Here is a 26,368-nt window from a genome sequence, read left to right as displayed (position 1 = left end):
TTGGCTCCACAATAGTTTTAGTTGGAAATTTTTTGTTCGAAGGAAAAATGAATGCCATTTAGCTGTTGGAAGAGTTTGCACTACTAATTTGTTAATTATCCTAGATGTCTCTTCATATATTTATAAAGCAAATCAATTGCATTCACATTTAGTAAAAATATGGATAATGTCATTGATGGAGATGACACATAAATTAAGAAAATATTTAATAAGGGTAAAGTAGTCAAAAACTATTCTTTCTTAAGGGGCGTGCACAAGAGATTCACGACACATATTATGAGACGGAGGGAGTACATCATTAGACGCTTCCAACTTCAGTTTAGTAAAATTTACTAGGAAGTCGCATTTATGTAATCATTTATATGTCGTCTTTGAGTAAGTACGGTTCATAAGATACATTTCGTAAATGCGACTAAATCGAATTCTTAAATACGACTTATAAATTGTATTCCTACAATGCGACTTATAAATCATATTATTCAAATGAGATTAAAGCCTTGTAATACGTGAGTTTAACTTCTGTGTTGATAGTAAATTGTGTGTTGATAGTAAATGAATTTTATACAATATCAATTTAAAACTGTAACGACCCGGCCGGTCGTTTCGAGAGTTGTAACCCTGTTTTTCCCATTCCTACTTCTTTTTGTGTTATTCAACTATATTATGTTATATCGGGTTAGTTGGTTCGAGTCCGGAAGGAACTCGGAGTGAAATGAGACACTTAGTCTCATAATTGAAAATTTTAAGTTAGAAAAGTGGATCGAATATGGACCTATATGTAAACGACCTCGGATTTGAATTTTGATGATTCCAATAACTCCGTATGGTGATTTTGGGCTTAGAAGCGTGTCCGGAATATTATTTGGGAGTCCGTAGAAGAATTAGGCTTGAAATGCCGAAAGTTTTATTTTTGAGAAGTTTGACCGGGGGTTGACTTTATGATATCGGGGTCGGAATCCGATTCTAAAAATTAAAATACCTCTATTATGTCATTTAGGACTTGTGTGCAAAATTTGAGGTCAATCGGATGTGATTTGATAGGTTCCGGAATTGTTTGTAGAAATTAGAAATTTCAAAGTTCATTAGGCTTGAATTGGGATGTAATTCATGGTTTTTTGCGTTGTTTGAGGTGATTTGAGGATGCGACTAAGTTCGTATGATATTTTAGGACTTGTTGGTATATTTGGTTGAGGTCCCGAGGGCCTCGGGTGAGTTTCGGATGGTTAACGGATCAAAAATTGAACTAGAACAACTGCTGTAATTTCCTTCTGTTGGAAATTGCTTCTGCCTAGAAATCGAGCCCAGATGTAAGCCCAGATCGAGCCCAGGGTCGAGGGTCACAGTCGAAGGCATGATCGAGTCCAGGGTCGAGGGTCACGGTCGAAGGCATGATCGAGCCCAGGGTCGAGGGTCACGGTCGAAGGCATGATCGAGCCCAGGGTCGAGGGTCACGGTCGAAGGCATGATCGAGCCCGGGTCGAAGGTCACGGTCGAAGACATGATCCAGCCCAGGGTCGAGGGTCACGGTCGAAGGCATGATCCAGCCCAGGGTCGAGGGTCACGGTCGAAGGCTGGGAAGAAGACATAATCGAGGGCCAGGACCGAGAACCAGGATCGAGGACCTCGATCGAAGGCCAAGATCGTGGCAGAACCGAGGATGTCTGGGCAGAATTATAAAAACGGGGGTTTCGTCCCATTTGCCATTTTTGACAAATTGGAGCTTGAGGAGAGGCGATTTTTGGATATATTTTCAAAAAAAACTTGAGGTAAGTCCCTTGTAATCATTTCTACTCCATAATATTGAATTATCCTCGAATAATCCGACTAGATTACATGATTTTGAGGTGTAAATCGGAGATTGGAACTTAGAAATTTGGAAATAAGATTTATAGATTTGAGGGTCGAGTTGAGGTCGGATTTTGATAAAATTTATATGGGTAGACTCGTGGTTGAATGGGCTTTCGGATTTTGTAACTTTTGTCGGGTTCCGAGACGTAGGCCCCACAGGTAATTTTTGAGCCAATTTCAGGTTTTGGTCTAATTTTGAAGCTTTTCTTGTGAAATTCATTCCATTAGCGTATATTGATGGTATTATATTGATTGTGAATAGATTTGGAGCATTTGGAGGCAGAGTCCAGAGTCAAGAGCATTGCGGGGTAGAGATTTGACCGGTTTGAGGTAAGTAACGATTGTAAATCTAGTCCTGAGGGTATGAAACCCCGGATTTTGTATCATTCTACTATTTTTAGTGACGCATATTCTAGGTGACGGGCGTGTGGGCGTGCATTGTTGGGGATTTATGACTTGATCCGTCCCGTAGTAACTGTAAAGTTGCATACTTTGTTGAAACCATTGATACTTATATGATTTAGAAAGATTTTATGTAAATTTGGCTGAATGTCATGTTTGGGCCTTGCGCCAATACTGTTTGGACCCTCAGGGGCTGTTTCGTATCATCCTCTCACTGTTTTCGATTGAAAATCTATACTCAGTCATGTTTATATTTGTTTACCGCATAACTCAGTTTTATGACTCTATTTTGATGCATATAAATGTTTTGGGCCGAATGCCCTATTTTACTGGAATGCCCGAGGGCTTGATTTGTGAGGATGAGTGTGGATCGGGGCTGCCCGCCTGCAGCATACTTGTGACTGAGTGAGGCCGAGGGCCTGATTGGTGAGGATGAGTGTGGATCGGGGCTGCCCGCCTGCAACATACTTTATTATTATCGCACGTGAGTTGTCCGTGCAGATTATAGCGCTTGGGCTGAAGGAGCCCCTCCGGAGTCTGTACACACCCCCAGTGAGCGCAGGTACCTACTGAGTGCGAGTGCCGAGTGCTGAGTGACTGGGAGGCATGAGTGATTGTGAGGTATGCCCGAGTGACAAGAGTAATTGTGAGGTATGCCCGAGTGGCACGAGTGATTGTGAGATTTGCCCGATGGGCTGTTTATGATTTTATCATTTTGCTCACCTTTGCATTGAGTCTTTGTTTGAAAAACTGTTGGAAAAATATCTTTAAATGATTTTTACTGGAACTGGGTTTAAACGAGATGTTTGATTCAAATCCTGATTTTTAAAATCATGTGGTATTTTACTAAGATTTCCTGATATGAACGTTATATGTTTTACTTCTCGTCACTACTGCTTAGTCTTTATTTATTGTTGTTACTTACTGAGTTGGCATACTCACGTTACTCCCTGCACCTTGTGTGCAGATTCAGGTATAGCTAGACACGGTAGCGGTTATTGAGTGTTATAGTTGCAAATTTTCTTGGAGATAGTAAGGTAGCTGTTTTGCGATCGCAGTCCCTGTTCTTCTCCCTCTTATCTTTCTCTATTAGTATTTAGCTATTTTTCAGGCTGAGTTAGCCTTGATATTGTTAGACAGATTATAGTAGAAGCTCATAACTAGTGACACCCCGATGTCGGGCTTTTCTTTTCCGCACTTCTGTTTTTCTTTGATTTGAACTCTTTAAATGGAGGTTTTTACCTTGAAATTATCTTTGAAATGAAAATATCGTTTTGTTTTGGAAATGAGTCGGCTTGCCTAGTTCCACGATAGGCGCCATCACGACAGGGGATTAGTTTTGGGTCTTGACAGATTGGTATCAGAGCCTAGGTTACATAGGTCTCACGAGTCATGATCGGGTTTAGTAGAGTCTTGCGGATCGGTACAGAGACGTATGTACTTATCTTTAGGAGGCTGCAGAACCTTTAGGAAACTCCATATTCTTGAATTCTTGTCGTGCAAATCTGTTGATTCTAGTAACTAAACATATGTTGTTTCATTCTCTCACAGATGGTGAGGACTCGTGCTACCGGTCAGGAGGGCCAGCTACCAGTACCACCAGCCAAGGCCGCGAGAGGCCGAGGCCGCGGTAGAGGCCGTGGTAGGGGCAGAGGTGCAGCCCGTACAACAATTGGGGCAGTACCTACAGATCCACCGGTTGTCCCAGATCAGGACCAAGTTCCAGTTGTTGATGCACCAGCTCAGGCACCACATGTGCTTATTATGATTCCAGGCCTTCAGGAGGCCTTAGCTCAGATTCTGACAGCGTGTACTGGCCTTGCTCAGGCGGTCTCTATTTCGACGGCCGCAACCACTTCTCAGGCCAGGGGAGGCACTCAGACTCCCGTCGCTCGCACACCTGAGCAGGTTATTCAGGGACTTCAGACACCAGAGGCACCACCAGCCTATCCGGTTGCTGTTGCTCAGGAATATGTGTTTCCTGCTATGCCTGAGGATGATCAGCGCAGGTTGGAGAGGTTTGGGAGACTTAAGCCACCACCTTTCAGTGGCAGAGAGAGAGAGAGGACGCTCAGGACTTTTTGGATAGGTGTTAGAGGATACTCTGTACTGCTGGTATTATGGAGACTTGTGGGGCCTCATTCACTACCTTTCAGTTTTCTGGGGCTGCACTCATATGGTGGGAGACTTACGAGAGGCGTAAGCCTGTTGGCGCAACACCCCTTACTTGGCAGTAGTTCTCCGTGGTCTTTTTGGAGAAGTTCGTGCCTCGATCCCGCAGAGAGAAGCTGCGTAGACAGTTTGAGCGGCTACGCCAGGGTGATATGTCTGTGATGCAGTATGAGATGCGGTTCTCCGAGTTGGCCCGTCATGCTATCTGGTTGGTTCCCACGGACAGAGAGAGGATCATGAGGTTTATTGATGGCCTCACTTATCAGCTACAGTTACTCATGAACAGAGAGCGAGTTTCGGGTGCTACCTTTGATGAGGTTGTCGACATTGCTTGGCAGATTGAGATGGTTCGCGGTCAGGAGAGGGTTAAGCGGGAGGCCAAGAGGCCTCGTGGTCAGGGTGGATTCAGCGGTGCTCTTTTTGGGGGTTAGTTCCAGCACGGTAGAGGTCGTCATTTCAGACAGGCTCAGTCAGCTCGGTCATTTCATCGGGGTGCATCATCTGGCTATGGTTCTCACAGTTCTCATCAGGTCCACTCATCACTTAGTGCCCTTCCAGTTCAGAGTTCGTCCCGTGCTCCACCTGTTCAGGGCTCTTCCATGCCAGGTTCTTCTACCAGTTATCCCGGTGCCATGGGTTCCCTTCAGTTTCCGCCGCCAGCACCAGGGAGTTATTTTGAGTGTGGGAAGCTTGGGCATATGTGGAGGCAGTGTCCTCGTCATCATGGAGGTCTATCTCAGTAGAGGAGTCAGCCTCCGACTACAGCACTAGCTACCTCACCACCCGCTCAGTCAGCTCGGGGTGGAGGTCAGTCAGCTAGGGGTCGCCCTAGAGGGGGAGACAGATCAGGGGGTGGTCAGGCTCGTTTCTATGCTCTCCCTGCCAGACCATATGCTATTGCTTCAGATGTTGTGATTACATGTATTGTCTCAGTTTGCTACAAAGATGCCTCAGTATTATTTGACCCTGATTCCACGTATTCATATGTTTCCTCGTATTTTGCCCATTTTCTGGATATGCCCCGTGAGTCCTTAGTTTCATCTGTACATGTATCTACTCCTGTGGGCGATACTATTATTGTGGACCGCATATATCGGTCATGTGGGGTGACTATTGGGGGTCTGGAGACCCGAGTGGATCTATTGTTGCTCAGTATGGTTGACTTTGATGTGATATTGGGTAAGGATTGGTTATCTCCATGTCATGCTATTCAAGATTGTCGCGCTAAGACAGTGACGTTGGCTATGCCGGGAATTCCGAGGGTTGAGTGGAGTGGTTCTATAGATTATGTACCAAGTAGGGTGATTTCATATTTGAAGGCTCAGCGCATGGTTGAGAAGGGTTGCCTATCTTATTTGGCTTTTGTGAGGGATGTTAGTGCAGAGACTCCTGTCATTTATTCTGTTCCGGTGGTACGTGATTTTTCGGATATGTTTCCTGCAGACCTACCGGGCACTCAGCCCATTTCTATTCCACCGTATCGTATGGCACCGGCGGAGTTGAAGGAATTGAAAGAACAACTTCAGGAACTCCTTGATAAGGGGTTTATTCGGCCTAGTGTGTCACCTTGGGGTGCACCGGTTCTATTTGTGAAAAAGAAGGATGGTTCCATGAGAATATGTATTGATTACAGGCAGTTGAATAAGGTCACAGTCAAGAACAAGTATCCTTTGCCTCGTATTGATGATTTATTCGACCAGCTTCAGGGAGCGAGGGTGTTCTCCAAGATTGATTTGAGGTCCGGTTATCACTAACTGAAGATTCGGGATTCAGATATTCTCAAGACAGCTTTCAAAACCCGATATGGCCATTATGAGTTTATGGTGATGTCTTTTGGGCTGACCAATGCCCCAGCAGCGTTCATGCATCTGATGAACAGTGTATTCCAACCCTATTTAGACCCATTCATCGTTGTATTCATTGACGACATCCTGGTGTACTCTCGTAGCCAGGAAGAGCACTCTCAGCATTTGAATGCTGTATTGCAGAGATTGAAGGAGGAGAAGCTTTATGCAAAGTTCTCTAAATGGGAGTTTTGGCTCAGTTCAGTAGCATTCTTGGGGCACGCGGTGTCCAGTAAGGGTATTCAGGTGGATCATAAGAAGATAGAGGCGGTGTAGAGTTGGCCCAGACCGTCCTCAGCCATGGAGATTAGGAGCTTTCTTGGTTTGGCGGGTTACTACCGTCGCTTTGTGGAGGGATTTTCATCTATTGCATCGCCCTTGACCAAATTGACCCAAAAGGGTGCTCCATTCAGGTGGTCGGATGAATGTGAGGAGAGCTTTCAGAAGCTCAAGACTGCTTTGACCACAACTCCAGTGTTAGTTTTGCCATCAGCTTCAGGTTCTTACACCGTGTATTGTGATGCCTCGAGGATAGGCATTGGTTGTGTTTTGATGCAGGAGGGTAGGGTGATTGCCTATGCCTCGCGCCAGTTAAAGACCCATGAAAAGAACTATCATATCCATGATCTTGAGTTAGCAGCCATTATTCATGCCTTGAAAATTTGGCGTCATTATTTGTATGGGGTTCATTGTGAGATCTATACTAATCACCGGAGTCTGCAGTATCTGTTAAAGCAGAAGGATCTTAATTTGCGTCAGCGGAGATGGTTGGAACTTCTTAAGGACTATGATATCACTATCTTGTACCATCCGGGGAAGGACAATATGGTGGCCGATGCTTTGAGTCGCCGGGCAGAGAGTTTGGGGAGTTTAGCCTATCTTCCAGCAGCAGAGAGACCTTTGGCATTAGATGTTCAGACCTTGGCAGGCCAGCTTGTCAGATTGGATATTTCGGAGCCTAGTCGGGTATTGGCTTGTATGGTCTCCAGGTCTTCTCTTTATGACCGTATCAGGGAGCGTCAGTATGATGACCCTCACTTGCTCGTTCTTCAGGACGGGGTTCGGAGAGGTGATTCTAGGGATGTGACTATTGGTGATGACGGGGTGCTGAGAATACAGGGCCGGATATGTGTGCCTAATGTAGATGGGCTTCGAGAGCTGATTCTTGAGGAGGCCCACAGCTTGCGGTATTCCATCAATCCAGGTGCCGCGAAGATGTACCAGGATTTGAGGCAGCACTATTGGTGGAGGCGGATGAAGAAGGATATAGTTGGGTTTGTGGCTCAGTGTCTAAACTGTCAGTAGGTTAAGTATGAGCATCAGAGACCGGGTGGCTTTCTTTAGAGGTTAGAGATCCCAGAGTGGAAGTGGGAGCGGATCACTATGGACTTTGTAGTTGGGCTCCCACGGACTTCGAGGAAGTTCGACGCTATTTGGGTTATTGTGGATCGGCTGACCAAGTCCGCGCACTTCATTCCAATTGGTACTACTTACTCTTCAGAGCGGTTGGCTGAAATTTACATCCGAGAGATTGTTCGCCTGCATGGTGTCCCAGTTTCCATCATTTCAGATAGGGGTACTCAGTTCACATCGCAGTTTTGGAGGGCCGTGCAACGAGAGTTGGGTACTCAGGTTGAGTTAAGCACAGCTTTTCACCCTCAGACGGACGAGCAGTCCGAGCGCACTATTCAGATATTGAGGGACATGTTGCGTGCTTGTGTCGTTGATTTTGGGGGTTCATGAGACCAGTTTCTGCCACTCGCGGAGTTTGCATATAACAACAGTTATCAGTCGAGTATTCAGATGGCTCCGTACGAGGCTTTGTATGGGAGGAGGTGTAGATCTCCGGTTGGATGGTTTGAGCCGGGTGAGGCTAGGCTCTTAGGTACAGACTTGGTCCAGGACGCATTAGATAAGGTTAAATTGATTCAGGAGCGGCTTCGCACGACACAGTCTAGGCAGAAGAGCTACGCGGATAGGAAGGTCTGTGATGTGTCTTTTATGGTTGGGGAGAAGGTTTTGCTGAAGGTATCACCCATGAAGGGTGTTATGAGGTTTGGGAAGAGGGGCAAGTTGAGCCCCCGGTTCATTGGGCCTTTTGAGGTGCTTCAGAGGATAGGAAAGGTGGCTTATAAGCTTGCCTTGCCACCCAGCTTGTCGAGTGTGCATTCAGTGTTTCATGTTTCCATGCTCCGGAAGTATATTGGAGATCCATCCCATATTTTGGATTTCAGCACGGTTCAGTTAGAGGGTGATATGACTTATGATGTGGAGCCGGTGGCTATTTTGGATTGGCAGGTTCGAAGGTTGAGGTCAAAGGATATAACTTTAATAAAAGTGCAATGGAGAGGTCAGCCTGTGGAGGAGGCCACTTGGGAGACCGAGCGGGAGATGCGGAGCAGATATCCACGCCTATTCGAGACTCCAGGTATGTTTCTAGACCCGTTCGAGGACGAACGGATGTTTAAGAGGGGGAGGATGTAACGACCCGGCCGGTCGTTTTGAGAGTTGTAACCCTGTTTTCCCCATTCCTACTTCTTTTTGTGTTATTCAACTATATTATATTATATCGAGTTGGTTGGTTCGAGTCCGGAAGGAACTCGGAGTGAAATGAGACACTTAGTCTCATAATTGAAAATTTTAAGTTAGAAAAGTGGACCGGATATGGACCTATATGTAAACGACCTCGGATTTGAATTTTGATGATTCCAATAGCTCCGTATGGTGATTTTGGGCTTAGGAGCGTGTTCGGAATATTATTTGGGAGTCCGTAGAGGAATTAGGCTTGAAATGCCGAAAGTTTTATTTTTGAGAAGTTTGACCGGGGGTTAACTTTGTGATATCGGGGTCGGAATCCGATTCTAAAAATTGGAATACCTCCGTTATGTCATTTAGGACTTGTGTGCAAAATTTGAGGTCAATCGGACGTGATATGATAGGTTCCGGAGTTGTTTGTAGAAATTAGAAATTTCAAAGTTCATTAGGCTTGAATTGGGGTGTAATTCATGATTTTTAGCGTTGTTTGAGGTGATTTGAGGATGCGACTAAGTTTGTATGATATTTTAGGACTTGTTGGTATATTTGGTTGAGGTCCCGAGGGCCTCGGGTGAGTTTCGGATGGTTAACGGATCAAAAATTGAACTAGAATAGCTGCTGCAATTTCCTTCTGTTGGAAATTGCTTCTGCCCAGAAATCGAGCCCAGATGTAAGCCCAGATCGAGCCCAGGGTCGAGGGTCACGGTCGAAGGCATGATTGAGCCCAGGGTCGAGGGTCACGGTCGAAGGCATGATCGAGCCCAGGGTCGAGGGTCACGGTCGAAGGTATGATCGAGCCTAGGGTTGAGGGTCACGGTCGAAGGCATGATCGAGCCCAGGGTTGAGGGTCACGGTCGAAGGCATGATCGAGCCCAGGGTCGAGGGTCACGGTCGAAGGCATGATCTAGCCCAGGGTTGAGGGTCACGATTGAAGGCTGGGAAGAAGACATAATCGAGGGCCAGGACTGAGAACCAGGATCGAGGACCTCGATCGAAGGCCAAGATCGTGGCAGAACCGAGGATGTCTGGGCAGAATTATAAAAACGGGGGTTTCGTCCCATTTGCCATTTTTGGCAAATTGGAACTTGAGGAGAGGCGATTTTTGGATATATTTTCAAAAAAAACTTGAGGTAAGTCCCTTGTAATCATTTCTACTCTATAATATTGAATTATCCTCGAATAATCCGACTAGATTACATGATTTTGAGGTGTAAATCGGAGATTGGAACTTAGAAATTTGGAAATAAGATTTATAGATTTGAGGGTCGAGTTGAGGTCGGATTTTGATAAAATTTATATGGGTAGACTCGTGGTTGAATGGGCTTTCAGATTTTGTAACTTTTGTCGGGTTCCGAGACGTAGGCCCCACAGGTAATTTTTGAGCCAATTTCAGGTTTTGGTCTAATTTTGAAGCTTTTCTTGTGGAATTCATTCCATTAGCGTATATTGATAGTATTATACTGATTGTGAATAGATTTGGAGCATTTAGAGGCAGAGTCCAGAGGCAAGAGCATTGTGGGGTAGATATTTGACCGGTTTTAGGTAAGTAACGATTGTAAATCTAGTCCTGAGGGTATGAAACCCCGGATTTTGTATCATTCTACTATTTTTAGTGACGCACATGCTAGGTGACGGGCGTGTGGGCGTGTATTGTTGGGGATTTGTGACTTGGTCCATCCCGTAGTAACTGTAAAGTTGCATACTTTGTTGAAACCATTGATACTTATATGATTTAGAAAGATTTTATGTAAATTGGGCTGAATGCCATGTTTGGGCCTTGTGCCAATGCTGTTTGGACCCTCAGGGGCTGTTTCGTGTCATCCTCTCACTGTTTTCGATTGAAAATCTATACTCAGTCATGTTTATATTTGTTTACCGAACTTAGTTTTATGACTCTATTTTGATGCATATAAATGTTTTGGGCCGAATGCCCTGTTTTACTGGAATGCCTGAGGGCTTGATTTGTGAGGATGAGTGTGGATCGGGGCTGCCCGCCTGCAGCATACTTGTGACTGAGTGAGGCCGAGGGCCTGATTGGTGAGGATGAGTGTGGATCGGGGCTGCCCGCCTGCAACATACTTTATTATTATCGCACGTGAGTTGTCCGTGCAGATTATAGCGCTTGGGCTGAAGGAGCCCTTCCGGAGTCTGTACATACCCCCAATGAGCGCAGGTACCTACTGAGTGCGAGTACCGAGTGCTGAGTGCTGAGTGACTGGGAGGCAAGAGTGATTGTGAGGTATGCCCGAGTGGCAAGAGTAATTGTGAGGTATGCCCGAGTGGCACGAGTGATTGTGAGGTTTGCCCGAGGGGCTGTTTATGATTTCATTATTTTGCTCACCTTTGCATTGAGCCTTTGTTTGAAAAACTGTTGAAAAAATGTCTTTAAATAATTTTTACTGGAATTGGGTTTAAACGAGATGTTTGATTAAAATCTTGATTTTTAAAAGCATGTGGTATTTTATTGAGATTTTCTGATATGAACGTTATATGCTTTACTTCTCGTCACTACTGCTTAGTCTTTATTTATTGTTGTTACTTACTGAGTTGGCGTACTCACGTTACTCCCTGCACTTTGTGTGCAGATTCAGGTATAGCTGGACACGGTAGCGGTTATTGAGTGTTATGGTTGCAGATTTTCTTGGAGATAGTAAGGTAGCTGTTTGGCGATCGCAGCCCCTGCTCTTCTCCCTCTTATCTTTCTCTATTAGTGTTTAGCTATTTTCCAGGCTGAGTTAGCCTTGATATTATTAGACAGATTATAGTAGAAGCTCATAACTAGTAACACCCCGATGTCGGGCTTTTCTTTTCCGCACTTCTGTTTTTCTTTTGATTTGAACTCTTTAAATGGAGGTTTTTATCTTGAAATTATCTTTGAAATGAAAATATCGTTTTGTTTTTGAAATGAGTCGGCTTGCCTAGTTCCACGATAGGCGCCATCACGAAAGGGGCCATCACGAAAGGGGGTTAGTTTTGAGTCGTGACAAAAACGTACAATGGAACATAAATATTTTTGACAAGTCTAACATGGTTACCTAGAAATTGAATAAATGGTGTACTTTATTAGTTAAACTATATTAATAGTGTAAAAGAATTATTATCAATGAATATAATTTAAATCTAAAATAATCTCTCACTTCTTCCAAATTTATATCACATTTTCCCATTTTGAGGCATCTCATATATTCAACATCCAGCAAGTTTATACATGATAGAATATAAGAATTAGGTGTAACTGTCGAGGAGAAGATCTATATATCTCAACGTCATATCTTTTAGATATCGCCCATCTAAGGTATATTTCCCAACTTAGAAAGCTAAAAGTTGAGATTATTGGATTGTGTATCAACAATTAATTTATTTTTTTTCTCGTTCACTGCCACTAGCATGAAATATAAGTTAAATTAATATCTTTAGCAATATGCCCAGTAAAACTCTATCATAAAAATTGGTGAAATTTATATTTAAAAAAAATATATGTCTATAAGCATCCTCGTGACACTAAAATTCGATAAAATGTTAGATTTTGTGATTGCTTATTTATTACGTACATAATTTATAAATGATAGGCAAGATTCAACTAGACAGTATAATTTGATCAATAAAATTTGTTCTCCCGATATTACCATTTGAATTGCATCTCGCCACTTAGTTTGTCCCTTTGGACATATTAGAGTTGCTAATTGAGGTAAAATGACCAAATATATGGTCCCTAGTTCACCAAACCAAAGGACCTATACAATAATTTATATTTTAGAGTACTCAAATATTAATTATACGATAAAAGAGTTGCAGTTCTAATTAATGAAAACTGCTTTAGTCGGCTAATTAATTTAAGCATTCCCCACGCAAAGTATTGTCCAAAACAGAAAATGAGAGACTTCCTACTGTAACAATACGAAGGAAAATTAAACCAACCTTTTATTTGATTATAGTAACAAATCACCATCACTATCACTAAATAAGGAAGTGAGTAATCCAGTTCATGGATTAACTTGAGAATTCCCTATAAATGCACTTTTTTCTTTTCCTAATATATGTGAAACTGATATTAAGAATTAGAAGATCTTCTCTATGCAGTGACCAATATTCTTGGGCAGATTAAAACAATTAGTTTTCGTTTTGCTTCTTTCTCAGAATTCAATTTCATCTTCAGTCTTCTTGTACATATATCTTCTCCGCCAACTCATGACTTTCTGTGTATGTATATGGCTGTTTGCAGGTTACAATCAGCTGTTGATTGAAAAAGGTACTTTACTTCATTAATCAAATGTCCATTTCCATAGTCTTAGTCTAAATAAATTATCTAAGTAGTAGTTGTTGTTTTGTTTCCCACCCCCTTTTTATTTATCGTTGGATTAGTGGGACTTTTAGTTTTTGTATAGTTTTTGGCTACCTGAGTGATTTTGCCGTCGGGAAAAATTATGTATTTAGGAGATGTAGTTAGTCGCGAAAGCATAGAAGAATATAAAGAATTTGTTGAACTATCATTTTTAGAAATGGCACAATTATATATCCGTAACTATTGCCTTTGATCATATCGTGTGCTATTACTCAAATGGCACAAAATTAGGAACAGTTGAGACCTTGCAATCTGAGGTCATCTACTATCCCTCATTAGTTGGCTTTCCACTTTCACTGGTTTGGTTAGATGTTTTGGCTTGTTTATTGGTATCATATTTTTCTTCTCTTTGCAATTCAATACTTCTCCATGCTTTAATTTTTTGCAATCTTCAATCTTTATTACTTCCATTCTTGGCTTCTTGTTTATAGGAAGTGTTTACAAACAACAACAACCTAATAAAATACCATAAGTGAGACATGTGGTGGGTAATGTTTACGCAGACCTTATTCTTACCCGGAGGAGTAGAGAGGTTGTTTCCCATTCTTGGCTTCTTGTTTATAGGAAATGTTTGAATTTAGTAAATTCATATAAAAATAGTGCCACAGTGAAAATTGGTGAAGCTGTACTACTAGGATATTATTTCTTTCCATTGAGCAAGTATCCCTTGTTCACTTTCTCGTTATGCAGATATCACACAATTCCTAATAGCATGTTACATTGTTACCTATGATCTATGTATTAAAATAGATTTCGTTTGTGATTGAATGCTGAGAACATGAAATTTCCTTTATCCGCTGCAGAGAAAGATGCAATCTTCCTTAGCAGAAGGAAGAGAAAAGATTAGTAGAAAAATAGAGCATACGAAAGGGTACTGAATTTGTAAGATCTGAATTATATGGAGTGCAGATTACCCGAATCAGTCGTTTTTCTTCAAGACAGCAATCATAAAGATTTCAGGGACATCTGTATGGATGAGGAAGAATGTTCTTTGGAAAATTGTGAGCTGAACCATGATAATATTTATTACATGCTTAAGTATGAGCTGGATCATAATGCAGAATTAGAGAACAGAGTGTTGCATGTTTCTGAATCCAAGCCTGAATCGTACGAGGGAACTGTTAAGCACTTTGACGACTCTAAGAAGCTGTTGATGAAAGGTAAAGCTGATACTGGTGCTGAAGTTGAGATTGCTGGTGCCATTTCTATTAGCCATACTTTGCCAAAAGACCAGAGTTTGGATGGAGAGCTGGTTGATAATAAATATAATCAGGTATATTCTCTATACTTAGCAATTCTTGTCTTGTTCTGATTCAGTTTCTGTTTTACTTCTTTTTCTTTTTCTTTTTCTTTCTCTTATCGCGTAAATGTTATGTATTCTGTGTTCGAAACCAGAAAATCGGAGGAAAAAAAAATGTTAGTTCCGTAAAATAATTCCGAGCCCACAAGTATCCTTAAGGAATTTAATCTCCTCACTGTTGCCCAAGGTTATGGATTACTTCCTCCCAGAATAGAACGGAAAAACTATTCTGTAATACTGGCAATCGAAATTACACAACTTCATCGAATTCAACAAACTGAGCAAATCACACTTGATACTTTATTTATTTGAAAAACAATGCAACAATGTAGAAAAGAGGGGAGAAGTTTTCAGAGATTTTCCATGGCTGAAAAATGAGGCCAAACCTCTAAATTTATAGACAATGAAAGGGTGAGATGAAGAGATGCAATTCATAAGGTGCCTCTTTCATTTCTCATTCAGGCTCATTCACGAAACCTAACAGTAAATTGTCAAGAAGATATGATGCAGCAGAAGTTTCTTATTATTGCTCAATTACTATTGACATGATCTTCTCACCTTTTAACTTCTTTTTTATAGGATCAAGAGATGAACAAGGAAGCATGTAGTGACAAAAGCAATATACCAGATTCAACTTTTAGAGAAGGATCAAAACCAAATTCAAAGGAGAAAAAAGGCTCCAGCATTGAAGATGGAACGCCAATGAGAAGTTTAGCGTCATTGTTTGCAAGTCAGAATACTGAAAAGCTTCCAGATTTTGAAGACTCGACTGTTTTAGTGGTCTCAGCATCGAAGCAATGCAATGATAACATCTCTGTTCGTTCGAGTAGCACCAACAGCACAAAATCTTTTGCATTTCCTGTGTAAGTTTCTGCAAAACTATTTCTCACGCGTGACCTCAATCGCAACTCTTTACTAAGGTAATTCTTTATCAAGCAGATTAACCTCAGAGTGGACCGGCAGCCCTGCAAAGATGGTGGAAGCAGGTACAAGAGATTTTAAAAAGCGAAGCTGTTGCTGGAGAATGTGCTTTTGACTTCTGTAGATTTGATTTTTACTGAGTTATAGCTGCTTCTGCAACTTGTCTTCATATCACTCTTTCTGGTGTATCGACCATAGATAGACATTATTGAGCTCCTTTTTTGGCAATGAAAACTTTGCCCTTTTTAGTCAAATCATAGTTTTTACACATCGCACATAGCAAGCATAGATTAAGCAAATCTAATGTAGCAATAAATTGCACTTCGTCAATTAATTGAGGATTGGATTATTGCAAATTCTGGGGGTATCTTGGCAATAGAGCAAATGCATTTTGAATAATATTCAACAATTAATCGTCCTGATAAACCTGCTGGCCTCCATTAGTGAACGGTCTCCGATCTTTCTTTCGTCAAATTTGGCTGTAGCTTATAGTCCTTTTTTTTCTTTCATGTCTTACTTTTTAAAAAACTCAAAAATCAAAACACACATGCTCTATGTGCAGAAAAGATCTTTAAAATTCAAACTCACGGGTTTAGCCGTTTATTGCTTAATCATAGTGAATATGAAGGTTGACCTCCATGGTAGACAAATGACTTAACGTCAGTGTTTTTACCTTATCAGATCACCCTAAGGATTTCTATAGGTAAGCCTCCTTAAAATATGAGATTCGTAACCTTGAAAATACGCCAACAACACCAAATGTGACATGATTCAGTAAAAATTTAGATAGGAGATTTTAAGTTTCAACTCATGCGTCAATGTTGCAAAATGTACTGGTGGGAAACATTGTAGTGTTGCAGCTATGCAGATATCTACAGAAATAACTTGGATATCGTATTTGCATTCATCAAGTGCAAAATTCCAACCCTTTCAAGGAAACTACCCAACTCTTCATAAAATCCATCCAAAGGAACAAAACAGATGGACTGTACCAGATCTAACTTTCTTAGAAAAACAAAATAGGAAACCCACAGAGAGGAGAAAAAGAACTTGAAACTTCAAGATGATTCATCGCTCATCTCAATCGCCTCCATGCAGTAATAATTTCCTGTCACAAGCAGCAGATGATCAAAAAAGGGCAAAACAAACATGCAAAATAATCTAGCAGAAACAAAAATACAAACGGATAGAAACTAAGAGTCCAGCAAATGAAGTTCCCACAGTAAGCAACATACTGTAAAACCAAACAGTATAGGGAACCGGGTTCTCTATCTGTTCCCACAATAAATCGGCAGTAAATAAAGAACACGCGATATTTACGTGGAAAACTCCTTGCTCAAAGGATTAAAAATTACGACCTATCCTAGTAGGATTTCGACTCTACTAAACCGAGCAAACTTCAGTTTACAACCTATTGCAATCTAGGAATTAAACTCTCCCTCACCCCTTACAATAACTCTATTGCAAGCCCTTTGCAATAACTCTATCACAAAGTAACAAACTTGACTAACTCTAGTCAAGAAACTAAACCAAACAGTGGTTTAAATCTGTCCTACAAAGACACTTCTTGAAAGTAGTGTAGGATTACAAATGAAGAACAAAATAACAAAGACTCAACAAACCTAAGTACTTAAGATATCTTCAATCTTTGGATCTGGTCCTTGATGTTGCAACAACTTTGTTCTTGAGAGAGGTGTTGGCTAGCACTTGAGAGAATATTATCTCTTGATTTGCAAGTGTTAGGGCCATGGAATCCCTTGCCTCATGTTGATAATATGTGTGTGTGAGGTCATTGGGATGATGTTAGTAAATTTATGATACAAGGCATGCTCCATAAAGTGACTGATGCACTATTGCGTGTGCAGTGCAACGACTTTAACAGCGGTAAGGAGTTGACCTGTACTGTGACCGGAGGAACTGATCTCTATTTGTTTCCTCTGATATTTCCTTATCTGATTTCATTGAGAATTGAACCAGATATCTGACTAGTTACTCTGAATGCAAGGGAACTAATTGTATTAAGTTCCTTATCTGGTTCTCTCATGAAGTTTGTCAAATCATCAAAACAAAAGATGCATAACTTATCAATTTCCCCCTTTTTGATGATGACAAACTTAGAATTGATATTCTCCCTGAGAATCAGATCTCCACATTGTTCCCCTTACAAATCAGCCATATTCCCCTCGAGAACCAGAACAAAGGAATTGATCACAACCGGTTCCTCGAGACTGTTTGGCAAATCATCAAAACACAAAATAGTATAACTTATTAATTTCCCCATTTTTGATGATGACAAACCCAAAATTGATGTTCCCCTTGAGAACCAGATTCCTCACATGTTCCCCTGCGGATCAGACCTATAATCAACATGTTATCAGCAACATTCCTCCTGCGAAGCAGAGCTATCTTTCATGCACAACACATTATATCAATTCAATTTTGTTTCTCCCCCTGTTGACATCTATGTAACTTCCCCTTTTGGCATCATTGAAAAGAATAACAGAAGAAGCACAACCAAAATGAAGTTCAACAACATTAACTCATGTCACTTGGGCAACACAACATAAATAATAACACGGACAACAAGTGAATGTCATTGCACAAAATAGAGTAATTGCCCATAGTAGAGTAATTATAACAAAAGCATAGTAGTTTCAATAATATAGAATATGACAATTTAAACAACTAAAGTACCAATGTCATCAAACATAGGGATCAAAATAAGATACAGATTCGAGGGAATTTGGAAGGAGTGAAAGACATTGATCACTAGGCAGGAAGAAAAGTAAGGGGCTAAGGCCTTGATGAGCACGTCCATTCGTTTATTCACAATCCTTTGATCAATGATCATCTGCTCTCTCAGGTCCTCCACCTGTTTCCTCAATCTTTCGTTCTCACCCTTCAACTTAGAATTCTATTCAGCGAAGGGTCCACGGGGACCTGGTTCTCTACCTATCTGAGCAGGCTGAACCATCAATCAGATCACCAAGAATCTCCCCAAACTTCTCCTCATCAAGAACAAACTCAGTCCCATGCACATATAACATCAGAGTATCACATACAACATAGAAGTTTTTACTTCTTCTTCATAAACGTTAGGACATGGAGGCACAAAGAGGTGATTCTATTTTTGGAACTCAACAATGTCAAGAAGTTCCTCCATTTTTCAACAATATCATAATCAACACTCTGCCTAACAACACTTTTTGAGACTTCAGAGTCTTCTACCTCTCCAAACCCGATAACTCAACCTTTTGCTACTGTAAGGAACCAAGTTCCTCACTCACACTACCCTTTCTTTCCCTGAGCGGCCATGTCTCCCTATTCTTCTTCTTCTTCTTAATCTGTTCACCCTTATCATCTGTTGCATCTTTCTCAGCCAACTTTCTTTTCTCTATTTGTTTTTGGAATTCTTTCTCACAAGTAAAGATTTTTCCACTTCATTCTCTCTTCCACAATCACCACATCAGCCGGTCACACCACTTCATCATCAATCAACCTACTTTTCATCAATCCTTTTTACTGGATCGGAGGATCTTTTAAGCACAGAACTCAAGAGAAAAAGATCATCACCAGAATTAGTATCCTAAGAAGATTTAGGGACCAGGTCCCTCACTCAGTTCCCCCTTTTCCAGCACATTGACCAATTTCCCCATCCTTCAAGGCTTCTACAAACCCAACAACAATTTCAGCCTCACTCTCTAGAATATTAGATCTACCCCGTTCCTTTTAAGTTACAGTCGCATCAAAATCTACCAAAGACTTCTTGAGTTTCGATTAAGATGGAGTTAGGATTTTGGAAAGTGACAGAGTTGGGTTCACTTCTGGCATATTTGGAGAGAAGGATTCTTTTTGAGATAAGGTTGATTTGGTTTTGAAGAAAAGAATTGGTTTTGGTTGGGTGTGAGAGAAGGATTTTTTTTTGGGGCAACAGGTCAGTTCAGAAAGGTTTAACATTTTGGACTTCAAAAATTAAAAGGGAGGCGGGAATAAATTAATGACATGATACTTCAACAGTTTAAAAAGGCATATACGTATTGAAGAGACTACTAACATGAGTCACAAGAACCAGGTTCCTTGATGGTTTTTGAAAATTTGAGCAAAAACTCCTAGAATTGCAATGTCACTCATACTTGTTTTCTCCTAAAACTGCTATGTGTGTATACCCGTAACGGTATAGAATTGAGTTAGATGCCACCAGAAAAACACTTTTTGCATTATACCTTTCCTTCTTTACATAGCCAATCATCGAGGAACTGGGTCCTTAGTTGAGCTTGATCAACCCTAACTCTAGACGACCTCTTTCAAAGTGTTCTCTGCTCAGTTCTTTGGTGAAGATATATGCTACCTGATCCTCTGTCTTGCAGACCTTCATACAAATAAGCCCTTTTTCAACATTGTCCCTCAAAAAGTAATATCTCATATCAATATGCTTTGTTCCTTTGTGTTGTTCCGGGTTTTTTGCAATGTTTAGAGCACTTGTATTATCACACAACAATGGCATATAATATGTAAACACACCCAAATCTTCTAGTTGTTGCTTGATCTACATCAGTTGAGCACAACAAGAGGCAACATCCACATATTCAACTTCAATAGTAGAAAGAGCCACATGGTTTTGTTTCTTTGTACCCTTTGAGATCAAGCATGACCCCAGAAAATGTGCCATTCCAGATGTTCTCTTTTTGATCCACTAGATATCCAACATGATAAGCGATATTCGCTGGGCCAAGAGCACCCCCTCGAGTAAAAGCTTCCACGATCGGTTGACCAAAATGATGATCCCAAATTACATGAGCAATAGGTCTTACATGTAAAGGGTCTTGTACCCACGACTCAAAATTTCCTTGCCAAGCTATATGAAACAGATTTCCGGAAGTCCACTGAAATATTATTGCTAGTTGACCGAAGTGAGAAGCAAAAATATTCTGATAAAGACGTTCCTCTTCCCCCTCATGTAGTCATCGGCCTTCCCCATCTCCCCCTCCTCCTTGTCGCTTCTGGAGAAGCTGCGAGTTCATGAGCAAGTGAATGAAGGAGCCATGTTCCTAAAAAAAAGACCCTCTTTGTTTTCTTTTCTTCCCCTATCCCCAGCATCAACATATCCAATCAAGTCAAAATTATCTCCTGAAGGATAGAAGAGGACCAGAACCTACGTTCTCAACAAAATTTGGCAGCTTCAAGTGAGATTCTTTTGGGCTTAATTGGAACCCAGAACACAACCCAACACTAAAAACAATATCGGGTTTGCTAACAGTCAAGTGCAGAAGAGATCCAATGATACGCCTATACATAGTTTCATTGACAGGAGAACCAGGTTCGTCTATGTCTAAACGAGTAGTAGTGGCAATAGCTGTATCTATGGTCTTAGCATTCTCCATCTCAAATCTTTTCAACAGCTCCATGAAGTACTTAAAACTTCTGAATTTGAAGCACCATGTTCCTCCATATTTGAAACATCATTGACATCAACAGAATTATGACTTCAACTTATTTGGTTTGCATCAAGGGTACCTAATGCAACATCAGAAACACTATGTTCAGCTTCAGTCAAGGTGATAGATAGACCAGGTTTCTTTGTGCCTTTTGGAGATTCTGCTGCATCTTCTTCATCGCTCTGCTTGACTTGACACATCGAATCAGTTTTTCCATTTGCAATATCTATAGCCTCACCAGAAGCATTTGTAAATTCTCCATCTTCATCTTCTTTGTTATGTGACCCTTTGCCACCACTGTTGAGAACAAAACATTTTGCATCCAAATGCTCTTAGGTAAGTCAGCTTGGGTTTTCTCCCATTGAGCAGTTCACAGAGAGACTTCTCAAGAAGGGACCTGATCATGCACTTGTTAATCAAGTAGCATGCGGTGTTGACTGCTTCAGCCTACGAGCCAGGTCCTCCATAACCAACTTGTTCAGCAAATAAAAACTCGCATGCCCCAGTCGTCTATGTAATAACTCAGCATCATCATCAATAACACTTAGGCATATTAGATCACCACTATTCAGTAAATCATGGTCTGCAACATAGATGTTCTTGAACCTTTTGGCTATCAAACCACTTCACCAGTTTTGAGATTGGTGACAGTGCAAGATTTGGATAAGAACTTCACTTCATTTTTCCTTATCACAGATTTGAGACACACTCAACAAGATCTATTTCAAGCTACTCACATGGTAATTTTTAATTGCATGGGAGAGTTTTGCCAATTTTGCCAAAACAAAAAATATACCCCTTCTTGTCGTTTCCAAAGGACACACTCCCACCTTGGAAAGCCCAGAGTGAGAGGAAATCACTCATTCTTCCAGTCATGTGCTTAGAGCAGCCGTTGTCCATATACCCTTTTTTGACTGCTACCTCTCACTTCAGCCTGCACACGAAATCACTGATTAGACTTAGGAACCCAATCTAGTTTGGGTCTCTTACAATGATAGAACAGGCGAATCAAACTTCTTTTGCCCATGCAGGCAACACATATTTTCTTTTCAGGGAACCAGGTTCCTCAACAGTATGTCTCTTTTCAACAAAAACTTTATTTTTCTGCAAAGACTGAATTTTAGTTTTACAAGAGTCCTTGTAATAACCCGTTTGACCACAGTGAGTGCACAACCAATTATCAGCCACAGTTACATACTTTCTATGGGGATTATAGGAGGTTTTAGCCTTTTGGAACTCGATTCCTTGCTTGTTTCCACCATTACTCTTGTACATAGACGCTATTACATCAGAGAACCAGGTACATTTAAGTGACTTATCAAGATCATTTTTAACCCTTTTCAAATCCTCCTGAAATTGTCTATTCTTTTCAAGCTCAGCAACAAGACTTGTTTTAACTTTCTTAAGCTCAAGTTGAGCCTCACTAGTCACTTCTTTACCCTTATTGTTGTCCATCCATTTTTTCGTTTGTTTTTTCAACAAGTTATTTTCTCTAGTTACTTCTTCCACTTGTTCCTTCAAGTCTACAATGGAAACTACCATATCATCCCTCTCTTGTTTTGTGCCACCAATTTCTTCTATTAAAGCATTTTTATCATTAATGAGGCTATGATATGCATCAATCAACATATTTGCTAAGGACATCAAATTTTTCTTAGAGTAAGTTTTCAAATTTCTTTGAACATCAAGAAAACTTACCTCATCATCATCATATTTGGCCATGAGTGCAAAGATTGACTCATATTCTGAAGATCCATTGTCAGCAACCATCGTAGATGTATCTCTTTGGTCATCTTCACCTTCAGATTCACTGAAGGAATCTCCCCAGTCAGCCAAAGCTTGCTTCACCATGTTGTTAGTCGTATCTCTTCTTTTGAACTTCCTGTCAGGGACCTAGTTCCTCTTAGCCGCCTTATCAGTGTTGGTTTTGTAATGATCCTTCTTATGAAGAGGACAGTCTTTAATGAAGTGTCCAGACTTTCCACACTTATGACAACAATCATTTCCTTTGAAATTCCTGCTGTAACTTCCTTTCTTTGGAATCCCACCATTTTTTCGAATCATCTTTTGGAATCTTCGAGTGAGATACTCCATGTCAGATTCATCACTACTTGAATCCTTGTTGGCAGCCTTGAGAACCAGGTTCTTCTCCTTTCTGGGCCCTCTTCTTTCAAGATCCTTCTTTCTCTTCATCTCATAAGTTTTGAGATTTCCAATAAGCTCGTCAATATTCAGCTTCTGCAGGTCTTTGGCTTCAGTGATGACATTAACCTTGCTCTCCCAGGAACCTGGTAGAACACTGAGTATCTTTTGGACCAGCTTGTTGGTTGGAATGATTTCACCAAGTAAATGAAGCTCATTGATTATGGAGGTGAAACGGGTATGCATCTCTTGAATGGTCTTATCCTCTTTTATTTTAAAGAGTTCATACTCAGTTGTACGCATATCTATTTTGGGCTGCTTTATCTGAGTAGTCCCTTCGTGAGCAGTTTGAAGAGCTTCCCAGATTTCCTTGACAGATTCACATGCCGAGATACGATTATACTCGTCTGGTTCAATACTACACACAAGAATCTTCTTCGCCTTGAAGTTCTTCCCAACAACTTTTCGGTCAACACCATTGTATTCTTTTCTTGTCTTTGGAACAGTCTTTGTTCCCTCTTCAACAGCCTTCATAGGGACAAAGGGACCATCACAAATCATGTCCCAAAGCTCGGAGTCTTCAACCATAATGAAGTCATGCATTCTTGTTTTCCACCAACCATAGTATTGGCCGTTGAATCTTGGGGGTCTATAAGTTGATTGTCCTTCCTCGAAGTTTGGTGGAGCATCCATGATGAGGATCCTTTTTAGGTGTTAACCTTTTATAAAGAACCTGCTCTAATACCAATTGATAGAAACTAAGAGTCCACCAAACTGTATAGAGAACCAGGTTCTCTATCAGTTCCCACAATAAGCAATAGATTGTAAAACCAAATAGTATAGGGAACCGGGTTCTCTATCTGTTCCCACAATTCGGCAATAAATAAATAACACGCGATATTTACATGGAAAACTCCTTGCTCAAGGGATTAAAAACCACGACCTACCCTAGTAGGATTTCAACTCCACTAAACCTAGCAAACTTCATATTACAACCTATTGTAATCTAGGAATTAAACTCTTAATCTCTCTCCCCTTACAATAACTCTATTGTAAGCCATTTGCAATAATTCTATCACAAAGCAACAAACCTTGACTAACTCTAGTCAAGAAACTAAACCAAAAAATGGTTTAAATCTGTCATACAAAGACACTTCTTGAAAGTAGTGTAAGATTACAAATGAAGAACAAAATAGCAAAGACTCAACGAACCTAAGGACTTAAGATATCTTCAATCTTTGGATTTGTTCCTTGAGGTTGTAACAACTTTGTTCTTGAGAGAAGTGGTGGCTAGCACTTGAGAGAATATTTTCTTTTGATTTGCAAGTGTTAGGGACATGGAATCCCTTGCCCCATGTTGATAATGTGTGTGAGAGGTCATTAGGATGATGTAAACAAATATATGGTACAAGGGTGTAGTGCAGCGACTTTAACAAGATCATCGACAGATACCAAGTCATCCACAATGGTAAGCATGATTTGCAGCTTCTTTATACCATATGCAACTGGGACAAGTTTTGCAGCAATCAAATGTCATAGTGGGTTAGGTGATTGTGCTACATAGTAAAATGCTTCAACAGTTTATAATGCAGTTCTTGAAATTCTGGCTAGACGAATGGTACTAAAAGATAGGATCCACATGCACTGGAGAGTGAAATGCTCAAAGATGCTGGAATTATGAAACGCACACATGCCCCTCCCCTCCCCCAGTAAAAAAAACTTTCTAGTGAGTAGTGAAACAGTAAAAGAAATACTCCTACAACATAACAATATGAATTAATATAAAACATACATGCTCCCCAAAACAATCCTTCCATCTGAACAGTTCTTCAAGCTTCTTCATATCAGTCTCATCATCCCATGGCTTTACATCCAAAAGAACTGAGGACTTGCCAGCTTAAGTCAAACAAGTTTAAGAGAAAATGTCAGTTTTTACAAATTGGGTCGCTTCTTATATTATTTAAAACTCTGTTCTTACTGGCTTTAAAATCCTATTAAATCGTACCAGTGTGTTTCTTTAAACAAACACCAGAAACTCTTCATCCCTATCCAGTAAACAGGGCAGCCCAGTGCACTAAGCTCCCGCTATGCGGGGGGGTCCGGGGAAGGGCCCGGATCACAAGGGTGTATCGTACGCAGTGTTACCCTACATTTCTGCAAGAAGCTATTTTCACGGCTCGAACCCGTGACCTTCTGGTCACATGGCAGCAACTTTACCAGTTACGCCAAGGCTCCCCTTCTCATCCCTATCCACTAGATGATACAAATACAAAAAGAAACTATTTGGATATACTGGTAATAACTTACATTCTTTATTCTTTCCAGAAGCCTTCAAAGCTGCAGCACGCTCTTCAGCAACTATTTTTTCCTCTTCAGTTTCCTCACTAAATAGGTCTACATCATCGTCATCCTCTACAACTGTGGTCTGGAATAACATTCACAATTACATCCAAACTAAAAAATAAGGAACCTTAGGTGGATCAAGTCAATCCAACATTTAACATGTTAGACCTTATTATACTAAAAAACAATTAAGAATATCTAAACCGATCACCAAAGAAAATAGAATAAACAAAGTTGTGGAACTTACGGGATTCTCAGAAGAGCATCGATGTGCGTATACCACCTAGATGCGTTTACGTATTCAGATGGTGGTGGTTTTGCTAGTGATGAATACTTGATATCATCCTTGGAAGCTTGGTACCTGAGCGTGGAACAAACAAAACAAATGCTTAAGGCATATAAAAAGACATAATCGATCATCAAACAGGATTTGGAGAACAATCACGCACCCAGTGATATAACTGCGGGTTAAGAGGTACTCATCAAGCTTCTTCAGACCAGAATCTGAGTTAAGATTGCAGAATGCAACAACCATTGCCGGACGATAATCTAAGTCTTTCTTCAATTATATAAGAAGATAACATTGCTACTTCATGACCGCCGAATGTAAAAATTCTTTCTTTACCCTAATTCTTATCTCTGCCTAAACTAACATTGCTTATTCGAAAATTGAGCTATGTTAACTCATCTATTTTCTTGAATATTTAATTATAGTAATTATTATGAAATGCAATTTATCATCCCAAATCATCCGTCTTATGAAACAGAGAAATAGAAATAATAACAATGTAAGATCTTTGAGAAAGAGATCGAGAGAACACTAACCACGATCCGACGATCAGGGGAGCTGCTATGCTATGGAGTCAAAGCTTAACCACCTAGGGATTCAGAATGTTTAGTGTGATAATGGGCTACAATTTTCATTGAACGATCTTGAGTTTTATGCTCAAATAGTCCCTTAAGTTTGAGAATATTTCTATTTGCGTTCCCATCCTATTATCATTAGTACATATGGTCCATTAACTTTGCAAAAATTCGTTCCTATATAATATTTGAAACTTATTTACCAAAATTATTTTAATTT

General features: G+C 40.7%; 1 protein-coding gene and 1 long non-coding RNA gene across 7 annotated transcripts; one reads left to right on the top strand and one right to left on the bottom strand.

Annotated features, from left to right (window-relative positions):
- The first annotated feature begins 12,778 nt into the window (after positions 1-12,778).
- LOC104111812 (uncharacterized) lies at positions 12,779-15,618 on the top strand. 4 transcript variants are annotated; one of them, XM_070197552.1, is made up of 5 exons: positions 12,779-13,050; positions 13,575-13,675; positions 13,947-14,416; positions 15,023-15,306; positions 15,383-15,618. In XM_070197552.1, the coding sequence occupies exons 3-5, from the start codon at positions 14,042-14,044 to the stop codon at positions 15,477-15,479; spliced, it is 756 nt and encodes a 251-aa protein (XP_070053653.1). In that variant the 5' UTR covers positions 12,779-13,050; positions 13,575-13,675; positions 13,947-14,041; the 3' UTR covers positions 15,480-15,618. The 4 variants fall into 4 exon arrangements, with proteins under 4 accessions (XP_070053653.1, XP_009619870.1, XP_009619869.1 ...); XM_009621575.4 differs by lacking the exon at positions 13,575-13,675 and having other exon boundaries at positions 12,780-13,050; XM_009621574.4 differs by lacking the exons at positions 12,779-13,050; positions 13,575-13,675 and adding an exon at positions 13,330-13,472.
- Positions 15,619-16,126: 508 nt separating this feature from the next.
- On the bottom strand, positions 16,127-26,232 carry LOC108947824 (uncharacterized). Of its 3 annotated transcripts, none has more exons than XR_011414961.1 (5): positions 26,110-26,232; positions 25,532-25,645; positions 25,249-25,366; positions 24,734-24,829; positions 16,127-16,472 (listed from the first exon to the last, which is right to left on the bottom strand). It is a non-coding gene; the product is annotated as an uncharacterized lncRNA (long non-coding RNA). The 3 variants fall into 3 exon arrangements; XR_011414962.1 differs by having other exon boundaries at positions 24,734-24,822; XR_011414960.1 differs by lacking the exon at positions 24,734-24,829.
- Between the last annotated feature and the right edge of the window lie 136 nt (positions 26,233-26,368).

Source organism: Nicotiana tomentosiformis, chromosome 3 (genome assembly GCF_000390325.3).
Source record: "Nicotiana tomentosiformis chromosome 3, ASM39032v3, whole genome shotgun sequence".
NCBI lineage: Eukaryota > Viridiplantae > Streptophyta > Magnoliopsida > Solanales > Solanaceae > Nicotiana > Nicotiana tomentosiformis.
The sequence above is the reverse complement of the archived record's forward strand: the minus strand, read 5'-3'. Positions and strand labels throughout refer to the sequence as shown.